Source organism: Pseudopipra pipra, chromosome 27 (assembly GCF_036250125.1).
Source record: "Pseudopipra pipra isolate bDixPip1 chromosome 27, bDixPip1.hap1, whole genome shotgun sequence".
NCBI classification, from domain to species: Eukaryota; Metazoa; Chordata; class Aves; order Passeriformes; family Pipridae; genus Pseudopipra; species Pseudopipra pipra.
Window position 1 is genome coordinate 1,157,846 of NC_087575.1, and position 26,690 is coordinate 1,184,535.

At 51.0% G+C, this 26,690-nt stretch overlaps 1 protein-coding gene across 2 annotated transcripts in view; it reads left to right on the top strand.

The window, feature by feature from the left end:
• The first annotated feature begins 6,996 nt into the window (after positions 1-6,996).
• The window catches only part of AP3D1 (adaptor related protein complex 3 subunit delta 1), a 41,049-nt gene continuing 21,355 nt past the window's right edge, over positions 6,997-26,690 (top strand). Inside the window, exons 1-8 of one of the 2 annotated variants that reach the window (XM_064637326.1) lie at positions 6,997-7,224; positions 20,185-20,280; positions 21,140-21,220; positions 21,865-21,945; positions 23,820-23,927; positions 24,276-24,405; positions 25,773-25,912; positions 26,198-26,271. In XM_064637326.1, coding sequence (XP_064493396.1) covers positions 7,129-7,224; positions 20,185-20,280; positions 21,140-21,220; positions 21,865-21,945; positions 23,820-23,927; positions 24,276-24,405; positions 25,773-25,912; positions 26,198-26,271 — 806 coding nt within the window. In that variant the 5' untranslated portion in view covers positions 6,997-7,128. Of the gene's footprint in view, positions 7,225-20,184; positions 20,281-21,139; positions 21,221-21,864; positions 21,946-23,819; positions 23,928-24,275; positions 24,406-25,772; positions 25,913-26,197; positions 26,272-26,690 lie in introns of those variants that run through there. The other variant, XM_064637327.1, reaches the window with a different exon arrangement.

Below are 26,690 nucleotides of genomic sequence, written 5' to 3' on the forward strand. Positions count from 1 at the left end.
CTCAGGATGCAGGAGATGTCGGTGCTGAGGACCAGGGGTGGGTGAAGTGCCGTGGCCACGCTGGTGCTGGTGGAGATCCAGGCAGGATAAATCCCATCCTGGTTGTTGGTGTCCCCAGTCTGGTCCTGGCACTATTTGAGCCCAGTTTGGGGCTTTTCTCCCCACTGAGGTGTGGCTGCCGCTGCCACCATCCCCTCCCAGGGGAGCCAGAGCCCCAGATCCAGCAGGGAAAACATGGACAAATCCAGGGGGAGCTGCTGTGCCGGGCACAGCCCATGGCACACAAATCCCTGGCTCAGCCCCCTGGGGCAGCCCCGAACCCCATGGAAGTTACTGGGAATGTTGCCAGTGGAACACAGTGATTCCCTCCCACCCAGCCCTTGGAGGTTCCCATCAGCTCTGCTTTGCCAAGGAAAAGCAACCCCAAACTGGTCCTTTTAGGCTCTGCTGGAGCTTCAGCCCCGGTGCTGCAGCCCTGCTGTGTGACAGCAAACCCACAGTGCCAGAGAGCCCCTGGAGCCATGCAGGGACCCTCTGCCCCACCCCAGCCCCTGCAGAGGGACAGTGAGGCCAAAGCAGGTCCTGGGGGTGGGCTGTGGGTCCCTGCTGCTGCCTCCACCTCTGCCCTCCTCTTTGCCCCCAGTGTTTGGAGCAGCTGGGGCTGGGGCACCCCAGCAATGTTTCACAGGCAGAGGAAGGCAGAGTGCCCAGCTTCCCACAGGCTCTGGGCTCTTCCCACCCTCCAGTGGGCTCTTCCCAGATTCCTTCTAGCCAGGCTGGGCCCACTCCCACCAGGCTTTGTCGGGAAGCAATTCCAAGCCCGGTGTCAGCCGTGGCGTTTCCGAGCAGGAAGCCCCGAGGGTTGATCCTCGGGCTCCATCCCCGCTCACGTGGGGACAGTGGGGGGACGAAGGCTCTGGGTGGGTGTGCACGAGGGGACTCTGCAGCACCAGCTGCCCGTGCAGCGGGGCCAGACCCGACCCCCCCGCAGGGCCTGGAGCACCCGCGGCACACGGAGCTGGAGCTCCTCAATGGGTCCCTTGTCCCCGCGGGGCCAGCTGGCCCCGTGCCCCGCCCCGTGCCAGGCCCACGGGGACACGGGGACACCAGCCGTGCCCACGGCTCACCCGCCACCCACACACGGAGGGGGGGTGGGACCGGATTCGGGGCACCCATCACCCAAAACCAGGCACCATCACTCAAAAACAGGCACCCATCACCAAAACATGGGCACCCATCACCCAAACATGGGCACCCATCACCCAAAAACAGGCACCATCACTCAAAAGCAGGCACCCATCACCCAAACATGGGATACCCATCACCCCACCGTGAGCATCCCCCACCCAAATGTGGGGCACCCATCACCCCCAGCCAGACCCCACCGACCATCCCCCATCCCCCAGCAGGGTCGCCCATCACCGTCACCCCCGGGCAGCCACAGCTCACCCACCCCCGGGGCACCCCTCACCTCAGCACCCACCGCCCTCACCCCCTCGCGGGGCACCCCCGGCCCGAACGCGGGTCGGTCCCTGCCCCGACACGGTCCCTGCCCCGACACGGTCCCTGCCCCGACACGGTCCCCGCGTGTCCCCCCCGCTCTCCCGGGCCACCGGCGCCGCCTCGCGGGGACACGCGGGGACAGACGGGGACGGGCGGGGACACACGGGCACCCCGACCCCGGCACCTCCCCGGGGCACCCCGACCCCGGCACCCCCCCGGGGCACCCCGACCCCGGCACCCCCCCGGGGCACCCTGACCCCCACACACCCCCCCGGGGCACCCTGACCCCGGCACACCCCCGGGGCACCCTGACCCCCGCACACCCCCCCGGGGCACCCTGACCCCCGCACACCCCCCGGGGCACCCTGACCCCCACACACCCCCCGGGGCACCCTGACCCCCGCACACCCCTGGGGCACCCCGACCCCCACACACCCCCCGGGGCACCCTGACCCCCGCACACCCCTGGGGCGCCCCGAGCGGGGCACCGGCCCCAAACGGGGGGCAGGGGAGGGCAGGGCTCACCCACCGCCCGCCCGAGGGCACCCGGGGGGTCACCCTGGAGCTCGGGGTGCCACCACCCCACGGCACAGCCCTGCCCCTCCCTGCCGGCCCGGGCACCAGGGGGGTGCTGGGTGCCCATATTGGGGTGCCCCGTATTGGGGTGCCCGTGACAGGGTCTGTCAGGGTGTGTCTGTGCTCAGGGGACTTTGCTGGGGTGCCCATGTTGGGGTGTCCTTGATGGGACACCCAGTGTGCCCTGTCCCCAGGTGACAGTACTGGGGTGCCCATATTGGGGTGCCCAAACTGAGATGCCCATGAGAGGATGCCCATTTTGGGGTGCCTGTGCTGGGGTGACTCTTGCCTGGGTGCCCCGTGCTGGGGTGTCCTTGATGGGATGCCCATGATGGGATGCCCCAGGTCAGAGTGGCTGCATTGGGGTGCCCTGTCCCCAGGTAACAGTACTGGGGTGCCCCTATTGGGGTGTCCTTGATGGGACACCCAGGGTGCCCTGTCCCCAGGTAACAGTACTGGGGTGCCCATATTGGGGTGCCCCAACTGAGGTGCCTGTGACAGGATGCCCATTTTGGGGTGCCTGTGTTGGGCTGACCCGTTCCTGGGTGCCCCATATTGGGGTGCCCATATTGCCGTCCCCAAACTGAGGTGCCCATGACAGGATGCCCTTGGTGGGGTGCCCATCTTGGGGTGCCCATGCTGGAGTTCCCCATACTCAGGGGCCCATATTGGGGTGCCCATTTTGGGGTGCCCTTGCCAGGATTCCTGTGCCCACATTAGGGTGCCCGTGGTGGGGTGCCCTATTTTGGGGTGACCTCAGGACTGTGATGCTGGACCAGCCAGGCTCAGTGTCACCTTCCCAGGGTCACATTTCCCCAACTGTCCCATCTGCACAGGGCACCTGGACACGGGCACCCCAGTAAGGGCACCCTGACATGGGAATCCCGACACACACTCCAACACAGGCACCCCAAAAACGGGCACCCCAAAACGGGCACCCCAAAACGGGCACCCCAATGTAGGCACCCAAAAACGGTCACCCCAAAACGGGCATCCTGTCACAGGCACTGCAGTCCAGGGACTGCCGGGGGGCACCCCAATAAGGGCACCCCAGTAGTGTCACCGGGGGACAGGGCACCCTGGCACAGTCACCTCACCCTGGGTGTCCCACCAAGGACAGCCCAACATGGGGCACCCCAGGAGGGGCACCTGGCTCAGGAATCCTGGTAAGGATCCTCCAACACAGGCACCCCCTGCCAGGGGACCCCAACATGGGCACCTGGGCACGGGGCAGCCTGGCATGAGCACCCCAGAATGGGCACTTCAGTTGGACCCCCAGGTGCTGAACAGCCCCGATTTCACACTTTTTCCCCCCAGAACCCTTTACACAAAAATCACAATTAATGTAACTCGAGTAAAACCTCGTTAAACCTCATCAGGATGTGAAACCCTTGGAGTGTTCCCAGTGCCAGGAATGGGAAGAAAGCTCTTGGAAGTGCTGCCATGAGGGAAAAGAGGATCAGGCCCAAACCAGCAGCTCCATCAGGGATGTGATGGCCGGGATTTTGTTTTCCCACCCACACTGGGACTCAGTAGCTCCTCTCAGAGCTCTCCCATGGCACAGCATTCCTTAGGGATCCATCCAGGAGATGCAGCTGGAGCAGGAAAGTTCCTTCCCTGGGAAAATACATCAGGAAAAACAGGAGGTGGCGTCGTTTATATATTAAAAAAATAAATCTGAGCTGCAAAAGCCAGAACAGACAAAACCTGGAAATTTGAAGGTCTAGTTATTACCTATGCCAAGCTGGGAATTTGAAGCTTTAGGTATTAGCTAAGGAAAGCTGGGAATTCTAAGCTTTAGGAATTAGCTAAGGAAAGCTGGGAATTTGAAGGTTTAGGATTCACCAATGGCAGTGATGGGGGTTAAAGCCCTGCTCCCTGTTAAAGGTGCTGTAAAGGAATCCCCTCAAACTCTCCATGGTCTGCAGGAAGAAGTCATTCCTGCCCCAAATGAAAGTTTTAAGGCTGAACCAAGTCAGGAGGAGAAATTCTTGGGAGCTCAGTCTGCAGGGATCGAGTCTGGGGGCCAAATCCACCTGTAGGTGTTCCCCACGCCCTGGGTGCTGCCCCCCCAGCCTGGCCTTCCCTGCCTGGCCCTGTCCTGGTGCACAGTGACAGTGTGACAGTGGGTTGGGGCAACCCCAGGGCTTTTCCCAAGGTTTTTGGGGAGCCCCTCGTCGGGCAGTGCCAGCAGAGGCAGGGGGACAGTGCAGGGGACAGTGGCAGCACGGGGGGCACAGCCACCCCTTCCCAGCCCACCTCCTCACCCTCGAACCTGGATGTTTTCCACACCTCAAGGACTCCCATGAAAATAACTCTTCCTTTCCCTTTTTCCCTTAGAAAGGGAACCGTCCGTGTGGGGCTGCTGGGAGCAGCTATTCCTGAACAGAACCCCCCCCCGGGCTCTGCTCCTGCCCGGGGCCAACACAGACCGGGCCGGGGCTGAGGGCAGAGAACAAAGGGAAACCCCTGGAAGCACCGGCGATCCTTTTCCTTCCCCCGTGGCGAAGCGGCTCAGAGTCCCAGGCGGATCCTGGCAAGGTCACGGCTCCTTTCTGCCTGCAGGCTCCTCTCTGACTGTTCCCCTCCTTTCCCAGACGCTGGAATGCTGCTCTGGGGTGAAGGTGGGGTGGGAGAGCGGCTCCTCTCCCGTCCCTGGCACCGCCCCTGCACTGGGACAGCCCGGGGGGGGGACAGGGCTGTTTGGGACGCGGGGAGAAGACACTGCCCGCTCCGTGCCCACCCGTGTGGTGGCACCCACGAGGCCCCGTGTCACCCACCGGGTCACCCACCAGCGTCCCAGCTCCCCCCACAGTGACACTGCCCGCCCGGGCCGGTGGGTGATGGCGTCTGGGGGCAGAGGGTGCCCGGGGGTGGCAGGAGGAGCTGCAGCCCCTAAAGACACGGCCAAAATTGGGCTGTGCAGCCACTGCCGACACCCAGGGCCAGGGGGGAGAGGGGGCTCTGCCAGCCCATCCCAGGGACTGCCAACCTCATGAGGGACCCCCAGCCCCACAGAGGGATCACCAGCCCCACAGAGGACCTGTAGACCCATGGAGTGACCCCCGTCCCCATGGAGGGTTCCTCACCCCTACGGAGGGACCCCCATCCCCACGGAGGGATCCCCAATCTTATGGAGGGATCCCTGTCCCCATGGAGGGACCCTCAACCCCACAGAGGACCTGGATCCCCATACACAGGAGGGGTTCCCTTACCCACGGAGGGATCCCATTCCCATGGAAGGATCCCCATCCCCATGGAAGGATCCCCATGCCCGTGGAAGGATCTCATCCCCATGGAGGGCTCCATGTCCCCATGGAGGGACCTGCGGGGCCACGGGCAGCAGTGACTGGCGGGGATGAATCCCAGAATCCCAGGATGGGTCAGGCTGGAAGAGACCACTGTGGGTCTCCTGGTCCCACCTCGTGCTCCAGCAGGGCCATCCCAGAGCACACAGCACAGGATTGTATCCAGAGGGGTCTGGAATACTCCCAGTGAGGGACACTCCACCCCTCCCTGGGCAGCCTGCTCAGAGCTCGGTCACTGCACAGGGAAGAAGTTCTCCCTCCTGTCCAGCTGGAACTTCCTGGGCATCAGCTCCTGCCCGTTCCTCTCGTGCCATTGCTGGGCCCCCCCAGCAGAGCCTGGTCCGTCCTCTGCCCCTCCCTGCAGCCCCTGACACAGCCTGGGGAGGGCCCCTCCCAGTCTGCTCTGGATGCTGAGCAGCCCCAGCTCCCTCAGCCTTTCCTCAGGAGAGAGATGCTCCAGGCCCCTCCTCATCCTCACAGCCTTCCCTGGACTCGCTGCAGGAGCTCCATGTCCCTCTTGTCCAGAAGAGCCCAGACCTGGACACAGCACTCCTGGGGAGCCCCCCAGGGCTGAGGAAGGGGCAGGAACCCCCGACCCTCTGCCAACGCTCCTCCTCACACAGCCCAGGACCCCACGGGCCTCTCGGCCGGGTCCTGCAGCGCACTGAACACTCCAAAGGCTTCCTGGGTTGGGGTTTTCCTTTACGGGTCGGTGTTTGCTGTGGCTCCCATCCCATGGGACGGAAGGGCGAGACCCCCGGCCCTTGTGCCTCCGATGGGCGGAGCCTGAGTGGAGTGGGCGTGGCCTGGCCAAAGTAGGAGGGACTGGAGATCGGAGCGGTGGGAGGGGCAGGCTCGGGGGCGTGGTCATACGGGCAGGAGGCGTGGCCAGGTGGGCTCTGGTACGTGTCATGCGAAGGCGTGGCCAGATGGGCTGGGCGTGGCCTAATTGAGTGGGCGGGACTGACGAGCGATGTGTAGACGGAGGGCTGGCTACGGGGGCGTGGCCATGCGGGCAGGGTCCTGGCCAGGAGGTGTCGGGGGCGTGACCAGTCGGGCGGGGGGCGTGGCCATGATGACTTTGGGGGCGTGGCCCAATTGGAGTGGGCGGGGCTGAGCAGCTGCCCTCGGACTATGGGGCGTGGTCATGTGGGAGAGGGGCGCGGCCAGCGCGGGCAGGGGCGTGTCTAGAGAGGGGGCGAGGCGAGCAGAGCCAGCAGGGGCGGGGCGAGAGGGCGTGACCGCCCATCCGGGGGCGTGTCCATGCAGCAGAGGCGTGTCCATGGGTCGGGGGGCGGGGCTGGAGATCGGCGAGCCCGGCGCGCGCCAGGGGCCGCTGGGGGCGTGGCCACGCGCGTGGGCGCGGCCTGAGTGGAGTGGGCGTGGGCAGAGAGCGCTGCGCGGCTGACAGAGCCGGCGGGGGCGTGGCCTCTGGGGGGCGTGGCCGCACCGGGGGCGTGGCCTCGCCCTCAGCTGACCGGCCGCCATTTTGTCGGCGCCGGAGCCCAGCGCCGCCCGGAGCTGCGCCCGCGGCCGGGGCCGCCCCTGCCCTGCCCGCCCTCCCGCCCGCCGGGGCCGCACCACCCGCGCCCACTGAGCCCTTCCGAGCCCCCCGGCATGTGAGCGTCCGGCACGGCTGCTCGCACCCGGCTCCGAGCGGCAGCAGCACCGCGGCGGCCCCCCCACCCCCCACCCCGGCCGGGCCCGGCCCCCTCAGCCCGGCGCAGGCCCCGCCGCCGCCATGGCGCTGAAGATGGTGAAGGGCAGCATCGACCGCATGTTTGACAAGAACCTGCAGGACCTGGTGCGCGGTATCCGCAACCACAAGGAGGACGAGGTGAGGGCCGGGCCGGGGGTGTCGCTGCCCGGAGGGGCCGTGTCTGGGGTGCGGGTGTGGGTTCGGGGAAGGGGGAAGCGGGAATCAGAAGGAGGAAGGTGACGCCGGGGTGTGGGGACGGAGAGACAGGCTGGGAGGGAGCACGAAACTTCACAAGGGAGGGTCACGCTTGGTGCTCGCCTTCCCATTTAATGTGGGATTGTGGCGTTGAGATCTCTGATGTACATATATATATATATATACACATATACACACACATACATGAAGAATATAGAGGAATAATATAGAGGAATTCCTTCCTCCATAGCCCCACAGTCACGTGTAGGCAACTATATATTCTTCATCATGAAGCTGATCTACAGGAGAGCTGAGCTCAGTCATAGTTCAGCTTTGAGGTTATTTGTGTTGTGCATCTTCTGACTGAAATGTCCTTCTCTCAGAGCTCTTTCTAAGCAGCAATCAGTTGTATGTGTCGGCCTGTTATCCCTCATGTATGAGAGGCACGTGATCAGGAAATTAGTATAGGTGAAATAATTAGTCATCAAGAATGTGTTATGTGAGACTCCACAGGGAGGTGTCACATGGTGACTGGGAGGTAACGGGCACTGAGGATGTCACTGATGTTCATCTTCAAGTAAATCACCACCCGAGAGAAGCTTTTTTATGTTTGGTGTAACACTTGGGCTTTGCTGGGGTGTTGGGGAGTTGCTCTTGGTAGTAACAGGCTGAAAAAATAAGACTACAATGTCTGTTTATACAAATACAATATCCAATATCCAAGTGGTATCAGCTGTCCAAAGCATCTGGAAAAGTTGTGAACGTGTAACTAGATTAAATACTTGGAAAACAGATTTTTTCATTGCTGGTGCTGCTGGGCTGAAACACAAGATAGAACTGTCAAAATCTCTGGACTGCTCAAATGGTTTTTAACTCCCTTGTGCACAGAACAAGGTGTTGTTACACTTGGAAACTTCTATTTTTTTATAGAATATACTGAGTTGGAAGGGACCCATCGGGATCATGGAATCAAGTTTATTTTAGTGTAAGTTAAATTTATGGGTGTTGGTTTGGTGGCAGAGGAAAACCCTGCCCTGCAAAATGTGGGAAACATGACAGAGAAGTGGAAAAACCATTTCTGTATGGATTTGTTATGAGTCTAATATTCTCCCCAAACCTGGCCCTGGTGAGCTGTGTTCCTATGAGCACTTCCCACAGCAGTTTGTGTGTTGTGCTGCTTTCAGTAAACCTGCTTTATTCTTTTGTGCTTAGGGCAGAAAATGTTTCATCAACTCTCAGACCTCTGAGGATCCCCCTGATGAAGGTCCAGGCTGGTCCAGGACTAGTGACCCCAGTTCTTTGAGAAGAATTGAACGTGCTGTTCTCCTTTGTAAAACAATTCTGTCACAAACAGCTTCCTAAAGAGCACAAGTGCAGAATGAGCAGGTTCCTGTGCATCATGAGCCACTCCGAGCTTGTTTTCAGTCTGTAACAAGAAATGACTAAAATACATTGGCTTTGGTGTCCTTTGGAGTCAGGAAAGAACACTGCTTGGATAATTTTATAGGGCTCTGTGTATTTGAAGGAAGTTGTTACTTAATATATTCACATTCTGGGATTTCGTGATGTCAGAGCAAAAGTGTTGTCTCTCACAATACATTTTAAACTCTTTAATTTGGAGTACAAGTGATAAGATTTCAAAATAGATAACTGTAGGGATAATTCCTTTTTATATCCTCATGAGCACAGCATAAATTAACCCCCAAATTCAGGGTGTGTTCAGCTCATTAAGACGTTGTGCTGGTGAAATGTGTGTGTTCTGTGGCACAGACTGTTTGGGAATCCTTCAAAGAGTTTGCTTAATTCCATGGGAGTGGCTGCAAACAGCACAGGACTGTGCCTTTTCCTGGCTCAGCTGGAAACCTGCTGTTGAGCTTTAGGGCCTGGATTAAATGCTTCCCAGGCAGTGGTCAGGGACATTTGCTGACTTTCAGGTGATGTTACAAAATCAGAATGCTCCTTTGGAGGAAGTAGCTGCAAAAATTCTTCCTCTTTCTCCTACAGTGCTTCCATTGTTCATTGTATCTATGAAATGTTGCTCCAGTACTGAATGTAGTTGTTCAACCAACAGTTGTGTGTCTCAAGGATAAGTGTTTAAGCTTAAGACAGGCAGTCTGTCCTATTCAGAACCGTAAATTTGTTTTAAACAAACAGCAGTGTGGTGGGGAGGACGTTGGCTGTTGGTCTCAGCTCAACAGGAGTTATTCCATGAAGAGTTGTCTCTGGAAAGGACAGTGGTTGTTAAATGAAAACAACACAGAAAGAAATGAAGGTGTTGTTTTTTGCTCTGGTTTCTGATTTAGTTATTTTTATAGGTGTTGAGTTTTGTCTTTTGGAATTTAATCATATGGAAAAATCTGCCATCACTTTTCCCCCTTGTCTTTGTGGGCAAGGAAGGTTTATTCCTTTCCCCTTCCTGCACAGGTCCCATTGCAGGTGAGTGGTTTGTGTTTCCCTGTCCCCTCCAGGCTGTGTTTGCAGGGGGGGATGGACCAGGTGCTTCTCCCCTCATCTCACACGTGGGTTCCTCAGTGCAGCTCTTTGGCAGCCCCACTGTGCTCTTGCTTCTTGGGTTTGTGATTCCCCCCGTGTTGCTGGGACCTCAAATCTCACACCCAAGGGAGGCTACAGCTCTTTATTGCTACATTCTGTGTCCTGCTCAGCCCACAGAGGAGCTGAGGGTGCTGGAGCTGCCTGGCCTGCAGCTCCCAGCCTCTCTGCAGGACGGAATCCCTGTCCCAGGCATTCCCATTGTCCTTCCTGGTCTGTGTCCAAGGCTGAGCCAGTTATTTTGAGTTTAAACCACTGCAGCTGAAGGCTGTGAGGTAAGAGGGATGAGGTGGTTAACACAGTCACTGTTCTGGGCAGACTTGCTCTGTGCATTTTCCAGTTTTCCAGGGAATGCTGGAGCTGCATCATGGGCCGAGTGGAAGGATGAGGTGGCAGAGCAGCATTAGTTCCTTCCCGGGTTTGACACGTCGTGTTTACTTTCCAACACTTCGGTCCCTGTGGTGTTTCCCAGAGCCAGTTCAAAGTCTGAGGGAAAGCCAGACATTCCAAGAACAACTTGATCCTGCTGTGTTCTCCCGACTTTCACTTCCAGTACCTCATTCTCTCCCTTTCTTTTGGAAAATGAATCCTTTTGCTCGTGAAAGCTGTGAGTCTTTCATGGTTTTGTACCCCATGGAGTAACTTCTCCCACTTTGTGCCTACTCCTTATGGATCTGCTACACAGCACACTCAGCTTGAACTCCAGGCTGTTAGAAGTATACTGGATTTTTTCCAAGTTATTCCAAACTGATAGATGCTGTCTGTTCTCCTAAATGTGAAATAAGGGGTGGGATAATCCTGTGATGCTGTTTGGCTCTTGCACAGTGTTTTGTGTTCACAGTTAGGAAATTGGTTGTTCCCACTGAGGAAGCTCCTGTCAAATGCTGTGGTGAGAGCCTCCTTTATAAAACTGAAATGATAAAGGAACAGAAACAGAGATGTTAATCAGGTGCTTTGTCCTGTCCAGACCATAGCCCTCTGTTTCAGGTGTCTTTGATTTACTGGAGGACACTTCTGGAGGGAGAAGGGATTAAAAAAGTCCTGCATGAAATGTCTGCACACTTCTCTCATAACTTGAGAAAATCACCTCCCTCTTCTCTCAGACTCTGCTTTGTGTGCCAGGATCAGCCCTTTGTGTTTCTGTTAATTGATCCTTTCAGGGAAAAGCATATTAAAAAATTCATTTTGTTCTGTGTGGTGTTTGGTGATAAGTATCTTGTTGCTGGTTTACATTTAGGAAGCTGGTTTGTACAGAAGCAAGTGGAAGAGTGAAAGGAGCAATCCGTGCTTCTGCTTGGAAAAAAAATTAATGTCAGTCGTTGATATAATGCTGAAGAGAAATGTTTCACTGCTCAGCCTGGGCTTCCCAACCTGGCAGCAGGTCACCTAAGGACAGGGGACTTGCATTGTTAAAAACCCTTTTTCCCCTAAATAAAGGGCTGCTGTGCTCCACTGCACACTTCAGCTTCTCCTCTGACATGTCTCAGATAAAGTGATGTCCTGAGGAGTTTCGAGAAATAACATCCCAGAAGTCTGGGCACAGCCTGTCATGAGCGAGGCCAGAGGCCTTCAATGCTGTGGCTTCTGGGCCCCGGCCACTGGGGGAGTGTTAGGATCTAATGGCAAGGGCTGTGGGATGGAACACGCTCAGGGCATTTTGAGGAATGCTAAAAAGCCTGTTGGTGCCTGAGGCTGTGCCGTTCACTGCTGACAGATGCTCTTTGAGGCTCTGCAGCATCAGTTACTGTGTGCTCTGTGTGTGTTAATATCTTTGAAGGGAGCTCATTATTCCACCCACTTTCGAGTGGCTCTGGGGTTGCTATTGTTAATTCTTTGAATCACTGGGAAAGACAAAGTCGGAAATAGAAACAATACACAAAGAGGGTTGGGTAAGGACCTCACACCAGTGGGGGAAAAACCAGTCTGGGATGTGTGTGTGTCCTGCCTCACCTGCCCTGTCCCAGAGACAGGGCCTGCAGCGTGGAACACGAGCCAAGGCGTGGCTCTGTTCTCCTGCAGGAGCTGCTGAGGCTTTGCATTAGTGCTGCCTTTCATTAGCTTCTTGCTTTCTCCTGTATTAAATATTACTTAATTGGCTGTGGCATAAGTGGGGCTAATAGCTTTGTTCCCAGTCCAGGTTGTTTTGTAGCCGTCTCTGCTGAGGGTTTGAAATGATCCAGACGTGTGGAAGTAAATATTGTGCCTGGGCAGGTCCAGGGCAGGGGAAGAGCCTTCTGCTACCTAAGGAATGGAGTGGCCATACACTGTGCCTTTAGTGGGGCCAGGAAAGGAACAGCCCGAAAAATCAAAGTACACTACAGATACAAATTCCATTTCTGCACCGTGAGCATGTTCAGAGACTTGTTTATTTGCTGCTGTTTGATGCAGATCTTGGTCCCAGTGCTGAGTGCAGAAAATGCGGCCTTTTGTGATTTCCTGTCATCAGTGGCCCCTCAAGTGACTAAAAAGCTCTTCCTCCACAGTGTGGGTTAGAGAATACACTTGTGTAGGGAGAGGACCTTTAGATTTTTCACTGGGGAGTGTTCCTGATAATGTGTCCTGTTCCTGGTGCCGTGTAAAGAGCAGCAAGGGCAGCATTACAGACAGAACAGAGTCATGGGACCAGTTACAAAGAAGTGTTTGTGTTCCTTAGGTTATTAAAAACCTCTGATCATTGAAACGCTTCCTAATCTAAAGGAGAGTCTGCTAAAATCCAGGTGGCAGGAAGCATAAAGGTATTGGAGTAGGGTAAAAGGTGCAGAAAATAACATGGTTAGTGGGGGTGGTAGTAGCTCATAAAGGTGGTGCTTTTTTTAAATGAGAAGCAAATGTTCAAAGTAACTGAATTAACTGAAATAAGTGAGTCCTGTTGAATCCTGAGTGTAACTGGGCAGGAAGAATGTTTGGGTCATACCAGCTCCCCTCAGTTGCTGAGCAGTCAGGGTTTGTAAACCACAGAGTTCAGTGCTGGTTTTGGATTAGCTGTTTCTTTTTATATTGTTGTTTCTGTGATGACCTAGTTGTTCAAAACTGAAAACTTCCACTGAGAGATTCCCATGGTAGAAGGTGTGTAAATGGAGGGAGGTGTCGGTGTGGGAGTGTTGGAACTTTCTCCTGGCTGGCTCAGTCTTCATGGCAGGGCTGTATAAAATCCATCACTCCAAGCTATCACTGAGTCAGCTCCAGCCTGGAGAGTGTACCTTTGTTTGGAAAGAATGGTGTGATTGTACAGCAGGGAGGAGTGAACAAACTTACTTTAATGACACAAATATTTGTGCTAAATTTAAGAAGTCAGCAATGGGCGCCAACAGTGTTTTTCTTCATTATCCTCCTTACCTTTCCATAACTGTAAAGTTCTCATGGCTGTTACAGCTTTGTCATTTTTCAGTGTTCCATTTTTACATAGTATTAGTACATCATTAAGCATCTTTTTTTGTGATGTTTCCCTCTGAACTAATGCCAGTCAGCTGAGTCTCTGCAACAATAGCTACTTTAGTTCCCTAGGAGGAAGTGACTGTTTCCTATGCATCCAACAAAGCACGTGCTTGTAATGAAGCCTGACTTTATCAGAGCCTGAAACTGCACAGAGGGATGTCTGGAATGAGCAACTTGAAAAATCTACTGTAAAAACACTTGCAGAGCTTTTTGCAAAGTAAGGTAAAAATAAAACTTTGAGTACATGTTGTATTTGCACTTTTATCTGATGCACTTCTCTTAAAAGTTGTCTGCTCGGATATGGTTTAGACAGCAGAGGGCCCTGAGGATTTGTTTAATTGCTGCAATTAAATTAGCAAATGCTGTGATCAGATGGGAGATGTATTTATATTAAGGGACTGATCATTCTGGAGATAATTAAGGGCCATCTCCAGACCCTGCTGCTGGTACCTGTTTGCTGATTCACACCAGGGTTTGGGGGTTGCTGGTTCCCCCTTCACTGTTGACACCTTGGCCAAACCTGCCTGGGAGGGGTCAGGATGGCTCTGAAATCCTTTTTTGTGTGAAACATTGAATTACCTTTGGCCTGGAGCATCTCTCTCCTGAGGAAAGGCTGAGGGAGCTGGGGCTGCTCAGCATCCAGAGCAGACTGGGAGGGGCCCTCCCCAGCCTGTGTCAGGGACTGCAGGGAGGGGCAGAGGACGGACCAGGCTCTGCTGGGGGGCCCAGCAATGGCACGAGAGGAACGGGCAGGAGCTGATGCCCAGGAAGTTCCAGCTGGACAGGAGGGAGAACTTCTTCCCTGTGCAGTGACCGAGCTCTGAGCAGGCTGCCCAGGGAGGGGTGGAGTGTCCCTCACTGGGAATATTCCAGAACACAGTTCATGTGCTCTGGGGTGACCCTGCTGGAGCAGGAGGTGGGACCAGGAGACCCACACTGGTCCCTTCCAGCCTGACCTGTTCTGGGATTCCATAGACCACCCAAAAGCAGCTCTCTGTGGGGAATTGCTCCAGGAATGCTGCTGGTGCTGCCGTGCTCAGCCTGTGTGGGTGCGTGTGCTGGCCTGGGTCTGGCTTGGATTCACTTTGACAAGCAGCTGTTTCTTCCCTGAAACCCGACCCTTGTGTTATGTACCTGTTCAGAAGGTCACTGTGGTTTTGTGGTGGCTGGTCTGGATTTGGTGTCTGCTCTGAAACTGGTGCACAGCTCTTGCGCAGCATCCCTCTGGATCAAAGTTTTTTCTTGGTTTATGGGTCAGTTTAGGATGCATCATGGCAGGTTTCAGTTGGTATGTATAACTCCAGCAAACATAAGGAAAACAAAAAACTGTAAATTGACTTTTTGCATTCCTTCCTCAGCGTTGTTTGGCCAAGGAGCCTTGTGATCTCGCTGTGTTGGAATGGACAAGGGCCACTGGGTAGTGCATCATGTTTCTAATAAATAATATAGAAGTCTGCTGCGATGGCCCAGCAGAGGCTCACCCTGGTGCTTCCAGGGTGTGTCACCCAGGAGAACAGCACATTGTCTGGCATCCTTACCTCAGGAGGGGTGAATAAATCCCTGGAAAGCTGGGGAGCAAGGGCAAAGTCAGTCGTGTTGGAACATGTACAGCCACCCTGTTTATCAGCAGCTGGGTGAAAGATAAGCTTGGCTTTAGGATGGGGCCTTTCAGGTTGTAACGTGTTTCCTGAGCTCTTTCTTGCACTCGGTGCCCTCTGCACTGCTGGACTGGCTGGAATGAGCTCAGTGCCCTTTCCCACTCGCTGCTCACAGGCTGGGCTGTTCTCATCTGCTCTGCCTGGTCCATGGCTCTGCTGCAGTGAGGCTGACGAGTGTGTGTGGGAGCACCCTTGGAATTCTCTTCCTACCCAACTATGGAGAAATCTTAACAAAGGATCTTGTTACTTGTCCCAAAGAGCTTTTCCTACAGTATTTAAACAATGTAATATTTTTACTTAACATCTAATATGTTGGTTTCTAATGCTTTCCAGGGAGTGGAAAGCAGCACCTTTTGCTTTTTAATGCCCTTGGCTGTTAGTTCAGTTGGTCAGTTCTGTGCTGTCGTGGTACAGTGCTCATGTCCAAGGACTGCAAACACTAAGTATAGACATTCTGACTAGTTCAGTGGTGTTTGGCACAAAGTGCTGCTTTTGGGGGGCCTGATAGAAGCCTGGCAAGTGATCCATATTTCTTCCCAGCCTTCTTCCTGAGGCAGGAGCTGGCAGCTGAGCTGTGCTGAGCTGTAACAGGATCTGCCTGAGGCAGGAACAAGTTTTGAAAGTTGCTTCACCTCCAGGAGGTGTCTGGGGTGTAACTGCCTTTGGTGTGAAGCATCCTGGTCATGTCACATGGCCCATGTCCCACAGGTAATGTTTCTTAAGGTTATTATAAAGAGAAAGAAGAGAGGAATAGGAGGGGTGGTTGTTGCTGGTTTCCTGGAAGTTGATCTTCCTCTCATGTGAGATCATCATGTGCTTGTGCTCAGCGTGATTTCATGGAGTTCATTTCAAAGTCCTACCAAAAACTGATAAACCCTACAGTGTTTAAAACAAAAGAAACGTCATATTTTATGCTTGTTATTTAGTTTTACATTCTAATTGTTTCAAACTTTTATGGTTTAGAATGGTGTAATTACACATTTACGTTGGAAAACACCTTGCTTGTTGTGGCATTCACTGATAATAATCCTTTCCTTAAAACACTGTATTTAACCCTGAAAGAGCAAGAGAAAGAAGGACTAATATTTACTGACATTTTGGTCTTCTCTCTGGGTTGGAAGGGCTGTTGCAGTGAGTGACAGGTTTGACTCTCAAATCAAGTGCATTTGGTTTGCTGGACTGTAACCCTGAGTGGGCAGGAAAGGTTCTACAGTGATCTCCATTCCAGTCTTCAGTGTCTTCTCATGAGCTGGTGCAAGGACAGCATGGACAGTCACATGGGAATGTAATTGTTGTTCAGATTAGGGATTTTTAACTTGGTTCACATATTGCTTGAAAAAATTATGAGTCTTTCCTGAATGTCTCTGAAATTGTCAGTAAACCCCAGGTTCTGTCTTGGCCCAAGGTTGGAATAAGGTTTTAGTGTTTTTCAAGTTAATTCAAAAAACATGGCTTGGGAAATGAAAAATCCTGTAAAGTGACATTTTGGCTTCTTACCATGACCCACTTTCCCTTCATTTCAAAGGGACTGTGTCTTTGAGTCATGATACCTTCCTTTTTATTTTAGCCACTTGCACTCATTTAAATGCACATATTTTCAAGGTGAGATCTTGGAATTCTTGAGGAATTTGGACTTATTTTAAAAACAGCTTCTGTATCTTGTTAATGGCTATAAAATGCCTACAGCATCTCTTGGGTGGAATGCATTGAGCAGTGCAGTTGTGACCGTGCTGTTTGCTCAGCTTTGTTGAGTAATCTCAGCTCCCATCTGCAGCTGTACTGGGTTTAGCTGGGCTGCTCCGGGCTGTTCTGTGCTCCTGCTTGGAGGGGAGGCAGGGGGAACAATCACTGACTGGTTGCTATAGCATTTCATTAAGGAGCCTTTTCCACCGAGCCGGGAAAGGCTCCTCTCCCACTTGGCAGCCGAGCAGGAATAAAAGAGCTCTCTCAGCTCCTTCCCCTGTGCTCTCAGAGCCCTCCAGCTCTGCCCCTGCTGCCGGCCTTGTGCCTGATGGCTCTGCTGCTCCTCACTCACTGCAGTGAAAAGCTGCCTCACTCCCTCGGCTGTCTGGCTGGGCACGGCCAGAGGGCTGGAAATGCTGGCACTCAGGAGGCTCCCCAGTCCCCTGGCCAGAATGTGGGAGGAGACTTCAAATTACAGTGTCACAGGATTAGAAACAAATTCATAGTTAAGAAATATATTGATAATATAATGAATATTGTGAGTATAAACGATGAGGTGAGGGTGTACCTGGAGTCAGTTCTGGGCCCCTCATGACATGGAGGGGCTGGAGCGTGTGCAGGGAAGGGAATGGAGCTGGGAAGGGGCTGGAGCAGCAGGAGCAGCTGAGGGAGCTGGGGGGGCTCAGCCTGGAGAAAAGGAGGCTCAGGGGGGACCTTCTGGCTCTGCAACCCCCTGACAGGAGGGGGGAGCTGGGGGGGGTCGGGCTCTGCTCCAAGGGAATGAGGGACAGGAGGAGAGGAAATGGCCTCCAGCTGTGCCAGGGGAGGTTTAGGCTGGATATTAGGGAATATTTCTCAGTGGAGAGGGTGGTCAGGCACTGGCCCAGGGCATTGGTGGAGTTACCATCCCTGGGAGTGTTCAGACATCATGTGGATGTGGCACTTGGGGACAGGGGTTAGTGCTGAACAGTAACAAGCGTTGGACGTGGTGATCTTAGAGGTCTTTTCCAGCCTTAATGATTCTGTGATTCATGGGACTTCAAAACCATTTAAGGAAAAACTGAGCCAGTGATATTCTGGGAAGTATTTATTTTAATTACCACACCAGGAAATTCCTGTATTAGAAGGATTTATGCAGAAACAATCAATGCTGGGAAGGATGTCCAGATTCTGTCCTGCTTCAGTGTGTAACTGTGTGTGTGTAGGGGGGTTCTCCCAAACACTTCATTGCCTTGGGTGGTTGTTCTCCCTTTTCTGAGGTGGTCTGACCCCACCCAGGAGCTGCAGTGGGGCCTGAGGGTGTGGGTCAGTCAGTGGGAAGTGCTTTGGTGCAGGTCCTGCCTGGTGCTGTGCCCAGGGCAGCAGTTCATGAGGCAGAGCCTCACTGAGGATCCTCTCACACCTCTGTGTCCCCTCCGTGCTCATGGGGGAGTTAAATCTGGCTGGGTGTGGTGATTGGGCTTCACATTTAAGTGGGAGACTAAATAGATCAGTTTTCCTCATATTGCTCACTCAGGGCAGTGCTGCTCCACCAGATTAACAAAAAGTTAATACCTGCTGATCCTATAAAGCTTTCTATATATAGGGGCTGTCATTCCTTGTAGTGGTTTGGGATTTGAAGTACAGCTGTTTTGGAAGGACTTCTTTCTGCTCTTCATAATCCCTTTTTTTTGTGGTCTCAGATCTGATTGTGAGTTCTGTGATGTACTTTTGCAGGAGTTGGCTGACGGGTAGGCAGGGATTTGTCTGGGGGACGCCGGGCTGTGACTCCACTGTGCCAGGCTGCACACTATGGAACTTTCTGTATCAAGTTATCTTTATTTCCCCTCCCTGCTCACACAGTGGTCTCTGTTCACCTCCAAAGAAGCTGCCAGGAAGCTTAAACTCATATTTGAATAGTTTGGGGATAGATGCAGTGGGAAAGGACATGAGGCTTTCTGCTAATGGACAGGAGGACTGAGCCCCTGTGTAGTGTTGTGCTCTGAGATCCAGTGCTGGCCTCGCTGCCCGGGATGCGGCAACAAGATCCACCCGGGGAGGATTCTGTGACACTGTTCCAGCAGGTTCTTCTGGGAGCATAAAATATTCAAGGCCAGGTACAATGTGTTTGAGGATCAGTTGCATGTTTCCTAAGTCCCTCTTTCAGCATCTTTGTTCCAGTATTTATTTTCTACTCTCAAGTTTTTTTAGTTTAAGCTCAAGAGTTTCAAGTCCCATGTGAATTGTCTGGACCTGAATCACTTTCAGGTTTAGGATCCCAAATCTTCTGCTTCTGGGTGAAGTCCCCTGGACATTGTTAAGCATTTGGGGGCAATGCCATCCCCAGTCTTGGCAGGTGTGATCCACTCACCTGTATCCAGGAAGACAGGTGGGAATCGTGTAGAGAAAAGGGTTGTTTGGTGTTTCCAGTGCCCTCCCTTAATGTGAAAATTCCCATTGCAAAGATACTTTTTCTATCCCAAATACAGGCATTTAGAAATACTTGAAATTTCTTCAGGCCAGTCAACTTCTATGTTGAAAATATCTTTTTGGTGGAAGGTAGTGGTGTTCAGGCAGGGTTTTATTTGGGAATTAGGTAATCTGTCTCTGACCTGGTTCCTCTGGCAGTTAATTTATTTGTATGGAATGTGAAATGCCCTGGTGCATATGTGGCTTTCAGAAGAGATTATTTCTCTGCATTTCAATTTTCATGTTTTCTGTAGCAGATACCTTCAGCACTTAAATCATAATTAATTGTGAACTGGAAGAATCTCTGGCTGAGCTAACCCTGCTTATAAAGTAAAATCTGTGCAGATATTTTTAAATCCCACGTTTGCCACATCCTTCCCACAAGCACAGATGTGATTGTTTGGAAAGACACAAAGGACCAATATTTAAGTGTAAACATTGTGACATTTGGCTCTTTGAATTGCTGAGAAATTCATACAAATAACTGTTATTATCAAAATGAGTAAATGGCAAAAGGGCTCAACTAAGATGAACTGGGTGTGGTTCGTGACTTTCCATGGAGCTTCAGGGCTGGGGGAAGGCAAGGAGCACCTTTATCCCTTCAGGCAGGAGGATGGTTGTGGGTGCACCCCTGCAGTGCCATCATGTGCAGGGGGCCCAACAGTGGAGTACCTCAGCATATTTTCCTCAGTCACCTGAAATGTGTGGCTTATTAATAGCATTTAACACAGCTTTTTCTAGTCATGTAGTGAGCAGGTTCTCTGGGGGTGAGGGAGCATTCCAGGAATGGTGAACTGGGCTTTGTTCAGACCCCTGGGGCTCAAATCTCCGGTGAACAACTTTATTTTTGCAAATTTTGGAATGCAGAGCTCTGGCCTGAGCAATGTAATTGTGAGGGAGAGGAAGGAGAAGGGAAACCACCAAAGAAAGGGCTCAGTGCACTTTTGGTTTGGTCACAGAATTGTGATGGTTCTTTTTAACAAGTAGTTCCATCAGAACTGAGTGTGTCCTGAATTGTGTATGAGTGTGAGATTCGGTGCTTGCAGGTGCTGGGTTCTGCTGCTCCTCCCCCTCCCCAGAGCTGGTAAAGGAACCCACGTTTGTTTGTTTGTTTGTTTGTTTTCCTCAGGCCAAATACATCTCGCAGTGCATCGATGAGATCAAGCAGGAGCTGAAGCAGGACAACATCGCAGTGAAGGCCAACGCTGTCTGCAAACTGACCTATGTGAGTGCCCTGCTGGCATCCAGGGACTGGCACTGGGTTTGTGCTGCCCTGCTGCCCTGCAGTGAGTGCCCTGCTGGCATCCAGGGACTGGCACTGGGTTTGTGCTGCCCTGCAGCCACTCTGGGATGGCAGGGCCTGCTCTCCTCAGGCTGTCGGAGTGCAGGGACAGCACTGCACAGGTCTGACATCAGAGACTGCATGTTCCTGTTCTGTTTGGTACAATTGGATTTTACTGTGATGGATCAGGGAGCAAACCTGATTTAAAATTAAAACAATTCTAAAAAAAGGTTGTTTTAGACTGGGTTGTTTCTTATCACACAGTGCCATGAGCACTTGAAACTGGTTTTGTTTCTCCTTCCTCGGTCCTTTGACATGGAGAAGACAAAAATGATGGTAAAGAATTATGTTCTGGGTTTTATTTTAAAATAAATCCAGGAAGCAAACCCTTCACACCAATACTTATATAACTGTATATCATAGAATCCCAGACTGGTTTGGGTTGGAAGGGACCTGAAAGCTCATCCAGTACCACCCCTGCCATGGGCAGGGACACCTTCCACCAGCCCAGGTTGCTCCAAGCCCTGTCCAACCTGGCCTTGGCCACTTCCAGGGATGGAGCAACCACAACCTCTGTTGTCTGAAATTAATGCAGAGTGTTTAAAACTTGTTTCTGGTGGAACTTTGAGACGTCTTTCATTTCCTGTGAATGCTGTAGAATGTAATAGTACTCATAAGCTGGACATGTCGTGTAGTAGTATTTTCAGCCTCTTGTTACGTCTCCAGTTTTGAGAGGTATCTTGACCTGTTTCCTCAAGTCCCTGGTTTCAGAAGTGTGTTCTCTTGGTTCCTCTGCTCACAGTTACAGATGCTGGGCTATGACATCAGCTGGGCTGCTTTCAACATCATTGAAGTCATGAGTGCATCCAAGTTTACATTCAAGGTGAGTTCTCTGTCCCTGCAGCTGTCCTGGCCAGGCTGCTTCTTGACTGGGTGTCCTTCTAGTCAGTGGGGAATCCTTGGGCTGCTGCTCTAGGCTGCTTCTGCCAGGTGTTTGACAACAGCTGTCAGATTCTTTTAGTGTTAAAAAACAGGATATTTTTGTGTGAACACCACCTGAGGTTCTTAGTAGCAGATATGTTTTATTTTGTAATAGCTTTATAATTTGTCTTGAAAGATTTGTTTCATGCTTTTTCACCAAACAGGGGGTGGAATGTTGCTTCCTAAGGAATAATTTCCAAATTGGGCTTAAGTCCCTGAAAGTCAGGAGTCAATACAGACAAAGTAAATGTGGTAGACAGTCCTACCTTATTTCTACATCTTGGTGGTCACTGAACCTGTGTGTTGCAGAGAAGCAGAGAAGGTGGTTTTGTTATCCCTCAAACAGATGTATTATCACCAGAGATGTTACTTGTCTGAGATTATTCTTTCCCCTTTCCTAGAAGACCCTGTCATACCTTTTCTGTTACACAAACCTAATTGTTCATATTTTTAACATTGCTTATAAAGCTACCAGTTGTTTTTTACCTCCACACTGTGTAAAGTGCCTCTAAAGCAAAGCTGTGCTTCCCTCCCTGCCCTTGCCAGCGCATTGGTTACCTGGCTGCCTCCCAGTGCTTCCATGAAGGGACCGATGTCATCATGTTGACAACCAATCAGATCCGAAAGGTAAATGTTTTGCTTCAATTCATTTGGTTTTGTTACACTCTCTCCCCGCTTGTATTTTTGCATCTGTACAAGTATTTCTCTTTCAGGAACATAGAGGTGTTTAAGCAGAGTTCTTGATTTCCAGTCTGCTCTCATTGCACAGGCTGAGGGATGACTGAAACCCTCAGGAGCCCCCCAGGCCTCCCTGGTGCTGTCTCATTCCATCTCTGTGTCTGTTCAGCACAGACAGTGGGGACAGCAAGAACTTTGTTAGTTCACTGGTCTCTCAGGCAGCCCTTGGGAGAATGTAATGGGTAGGAAAAATGTCCCCATTCCTGAAGGAAAAGGAGCACTCACCAGCTCCACAAAATTCCTACTTGTGAGGGCTGCTTTCTCCTGGTGTAACAGATCAGACTTTGGTACAATTGGGGGTCAAAATGGTGCAGAATGTATGTAAAGTTCTGTATTTGTGTACCCAAGTGTTGTATTCATTTTCACAGAGCTTTATCACCTGATTTTTTCAGACTTATTGGCTTACAGCATAATTTTCCCATTCCTCAGATCACAATTGTTTTTAAAACTCTTAAGTTCAATTTTTTTTTTTTTTAAAGTATCACTCCTTTAAAACTTGACTGATCCAGTACAAGCTGTGCCTAGATTTTTACCATCTAGGGAGCCAAAATGTCTTTTACTTGCTTAAAAAAGATCAGTGGGATGTGATCCAGTATCTTCCCTAAAGAACTAGTGCTTTTGCCTTTATCTCTTAAACTATTCTGCTCTGCATATGAATTTTCTCCATTTTCTTGATTATGGAGACTTGACTTTACTGAATTTCAGTCACTTGCTTGGCTACTTCTTCCACTTTGTGCTTGAGTTTTTTCTTAAAAGCATCTTTTTTTTATGCCTTTTCGTGTTTCATTGATCCCCCAACTTTATATTTTAAGGCTTTATCAGTTCTCAAAATACATTAAAGCCAGGATGAATTGCAGTTTCTTGCTCCTTTAGCAGCAGATTTCATTATTCTTAAAGTAGAATCTAATTCCCCACCACCTGCAGCAGGTTTTTAAATGAGATGCAAATGGCCCAGAACCCCAAAGGCCTGGCTATGTTTAGCTCTCCTGGAGCTGCCTGTGTGTCCACGTGGATGTGGGCAGTTCATTCTGGCAGTCCATGTGGGAATGCTCTGGGCAGTCCCCCCAGGTTCCTGTTCCCTCAGAGCTGCAGTGCAGGAGTGATCCTGGGATGCTCTGTGGGCAGAGCTCTGGGTTTGTGATCTGTGCTGAACATGCCCAGAGAGAAATATTAATGTTGGTGGCTGAAGCTTAGACAGACCTGAAGGATTATGGAGGACTAAGTAGGATGCTGACTGCAAATAGGTCCAAGGAAACTTGTTCCACACCCTGACTTGTGCCATGTCTTTGTGGGCTGGAAGTTGTGGGTGCTGCCAGCAGCTTGGAAGGGAAATAATCTCATTTCTCTAATGGATTAAGCTGGTGAGCACTCACCAGCAGTGCCTGTTCCCAGCCAAGTTGGTGACAGTTGGGCTTTGTCTTAGCAGGGTTAGTGTTTAATACCAATTTTTTAGGACTTTAACCATGTTGGTGATCATATCACGAGTGTTTAAAAATTACTTCCATTCCTAAAATCCCACCAAGGTGCCATCTCTCTAATTGCTTTTATGTTGCAATCATCCATCTCTTGTTTAATTATGGTTCCTCGTGCCCATTATTAAACCCCAGGCTGGCTGTGTTTTAGCAGGTGTTAGGGGTTGATAAATATAATCCTGTGAAGCAGCTCTGCCTCATTTGTGTTGAGTGAATAAAAGTGGTCTGAGAAAATTGTTTCTCAACATCCTGTGTGATCTTAAATTTTTGAGCCTGTTTTTCCTTTTTTAGGATCTGAGTAGCCCTAACCAGTATGATACTGGAGTTGCACTGACTGGCTTGTCCTGTTTTGTTACTCCAGATCTTGCCAGGGACTTGGCAAATGACATCATGACTCTGGTGAGTGGATAAGATTGAAATGACTTTTCCCTGTAATAAAAGAATATGAAATTGTTCCAATTTGGTAAATATCTGTTAAATTTAGAACTGATACATGTGAAAACTGTTCCTTTTCTTATGGGGATTTTGGGGAGCGTTTACAGACTTAGTTCAAGAGGATCAACTTGAAATATCTGTTAGTTTTGGTGCTGAACAACAATATTTGGCTCTGAGTTTTCAAAGAGCAGTCGAGCATCCCAGCAAGAACTTTGGAGTCACAGTTCTCCAGGGTGATGTGAGCACCAGGCCCTGCAGGAGCTCTGGAAGCACAGAGTTCCTCCGAGCCTGACCGCGGTGTTTCCTTGCCAGATGTCTCACACCAAGCCTTACATCAGGAAGAAGGCAGTGCTGATCATGTACAAGGTGTTCCTCAAGTACCCTGAGTCCCTCCGGCCTGCATTCCCTCGCCTTAAGGAGAAACTTGAAGATCCGGATCCCGGTGAGTGGCTCTGAGGGAATCCCTGCTGCTCCCACACGTGTGCCCGTGGAGCTGTGAGAGGAGGATGTGTGAGAAATGCAGGGATCAGCTTTGGGGCACTGCTTCACCTGACTGGGGGTAGATGAGCCCAGCAGAGTTCTGACAGATGTTGCCATATTAAAAATACATCCTTTCAAATGCCCAGTTCTTCAAACCCAGAGCTACTCAAACTGTATCAGTGGATTAAACCTTAATGGGACAGAGCAGCTTAATGGTTCCTGTTTTGTTGCTTACTAAACTTGACTTTAAAATACTTCAGTTGATCTCAGGGTTTAGGATTTTGTTGTTGTTTCCTGTGCTCTTCTACAAAGCTACAGCTACTGGACATACTTAAAATAATGGACATACTTAAAATAATTTTACATCAGTTAGTGCATTTTTAAAATTATTTTTAGTTTAAACTTTGAGTCCACACTGCTGTTCGGGCCCCTCAGAAATGTCTTTGCAGTCCAGCAGCAGCACAGGAAATTTGCAGTTGCCCTGTATCATATTCACAGTTTTACTCAGTCTTTGGGAGGTGCTGGTGTTCCCTCAGTGCCCCAAAACACATGTTCCAGGAGCTCTGTGTGTGATGCAGCTCTGGGATCCCCACTTGCTTTAGGAATTCCATGTGTGATGTATTTCTGGGATCTCCACTTGATTTGTGTTTGCATTTAGAGGGAGAAATTTAATTGCATGTATTGGACTAATTTATTGTGGGCATGGAAAATGCACCTTCCAGGGACGGTGTTTTTAAAGAAAGCAAAACACACCCATCCCTCACCTGCAAACAGAGATAAAAAGTCCCTGATAGACTCTATTGGAGAGAAGTTGTGCTCTCTGCTGGGCCACCCAGCCTGTCCAGACTAAACCAGGCCATTTAAAGGATGAGCAATGAGAAGGGAGTGAACTTGTCCAGTCAGATTTTTGGTTAAGGAATCGTTATTTTTGTGTTGTATTTAAACATTTCTAAATAATACATTGTAAAGAAGCAGCAGTGTTTGGAAGCTTTCTGGAGGGTGATTGTTGATGGTGCTGTTTGTGTCCCACAACCAGCTATCCACAACCGAGGGGAGGGATGTGGCAGTGTCCTGCTTTTCCTCACACTGGACCCAAAGCAGACACCCAGCTTACTGATACACTAGAAAATAGCCAGAATTAAATAACATCCTCTCCCAGTTTGTTTGTGCATTCTTGTCTTTACTTCAGTGCCTCAGCTGGGAATGAGGCCAAAGCATCAGACACACAGGTCTGAACCTTCAGCTGCTCCTGCTCTGGGGGTTCTGCACCACAGATTTCCATCACAGTTAAGGCCCTGCTGAGATTCCTGCTTTTCCCTGTTTCCCCAGGTGTGCAGTCTGCTGCAGTAAATGTGATTTGTGAGCTGGCTCGACGCAATCCCAAAAACTACCTGTCCCTCGCTCCACTCTTTTTCAAGTTGATGACTTCGTCAACCAATAATTGGGTTCTCATTAAGATTATAAAACTGGCAAGTATTCTGCTTTTTCTTTTTAGGATTGGGGTTCTCATTAAATCACCTTGGGTGTAAAAATGGCTTTCTTGGTGGGAGGTGTGGTTACCAGCAACTCTGAATAAAAAGAAACCAGGAATATTTTCTGATGTTTGTGAATGTAACCAAAGGGAAAAACTATGTTAGTAGAGCTTGGTTTAAATACAGTGAGCTGCAATTGCATCCAGCAATTTACATAACATTTGGATGCTGTTTAAAAGCAGTTATTAAATCCCTTTCTTGTCTGCACTTCTCTTTGAATAGTTTGGTGCTCTTACTCCATTAGAACCAAGGCTGGGCAAGAAGCTGATTGAGCCCCTGACCAACCTCATCCACAGGTTTGTGGGACAGATCCTGCTTTGTTCATTAGGACTGGGAAAGAGCCTGGTGGGTGGGTCAGCACCTGGGCTGGGGATGCATTTCTCAACTTTTCCTGGATTTCAGTATATTGACTTCAAATATCCAAAACTCATCTCACATCAGGACTGAAAAACCTGAGCGAGGTGAAAGACCTCAAAGGAGAGTCTGAGTGTCTGGCTGTCAGCATGAATTCCCCCAAAGCATGTGTGAAAATGGAGCAATGTGCTTTCCTTTCACTGCATTTTAACCCAGAGATGACTATGGAGGATGTATAAAAACTCTGGCTTAAAAGAGGCTCAGCTGTTTATTTGCCTCTCCTGTTCACCTCACACATTTGGTTCCTGACCTTTTTGGAAGTGCCTTACCCACCAAAGCAGCCTGACAAGGAATATGTTAA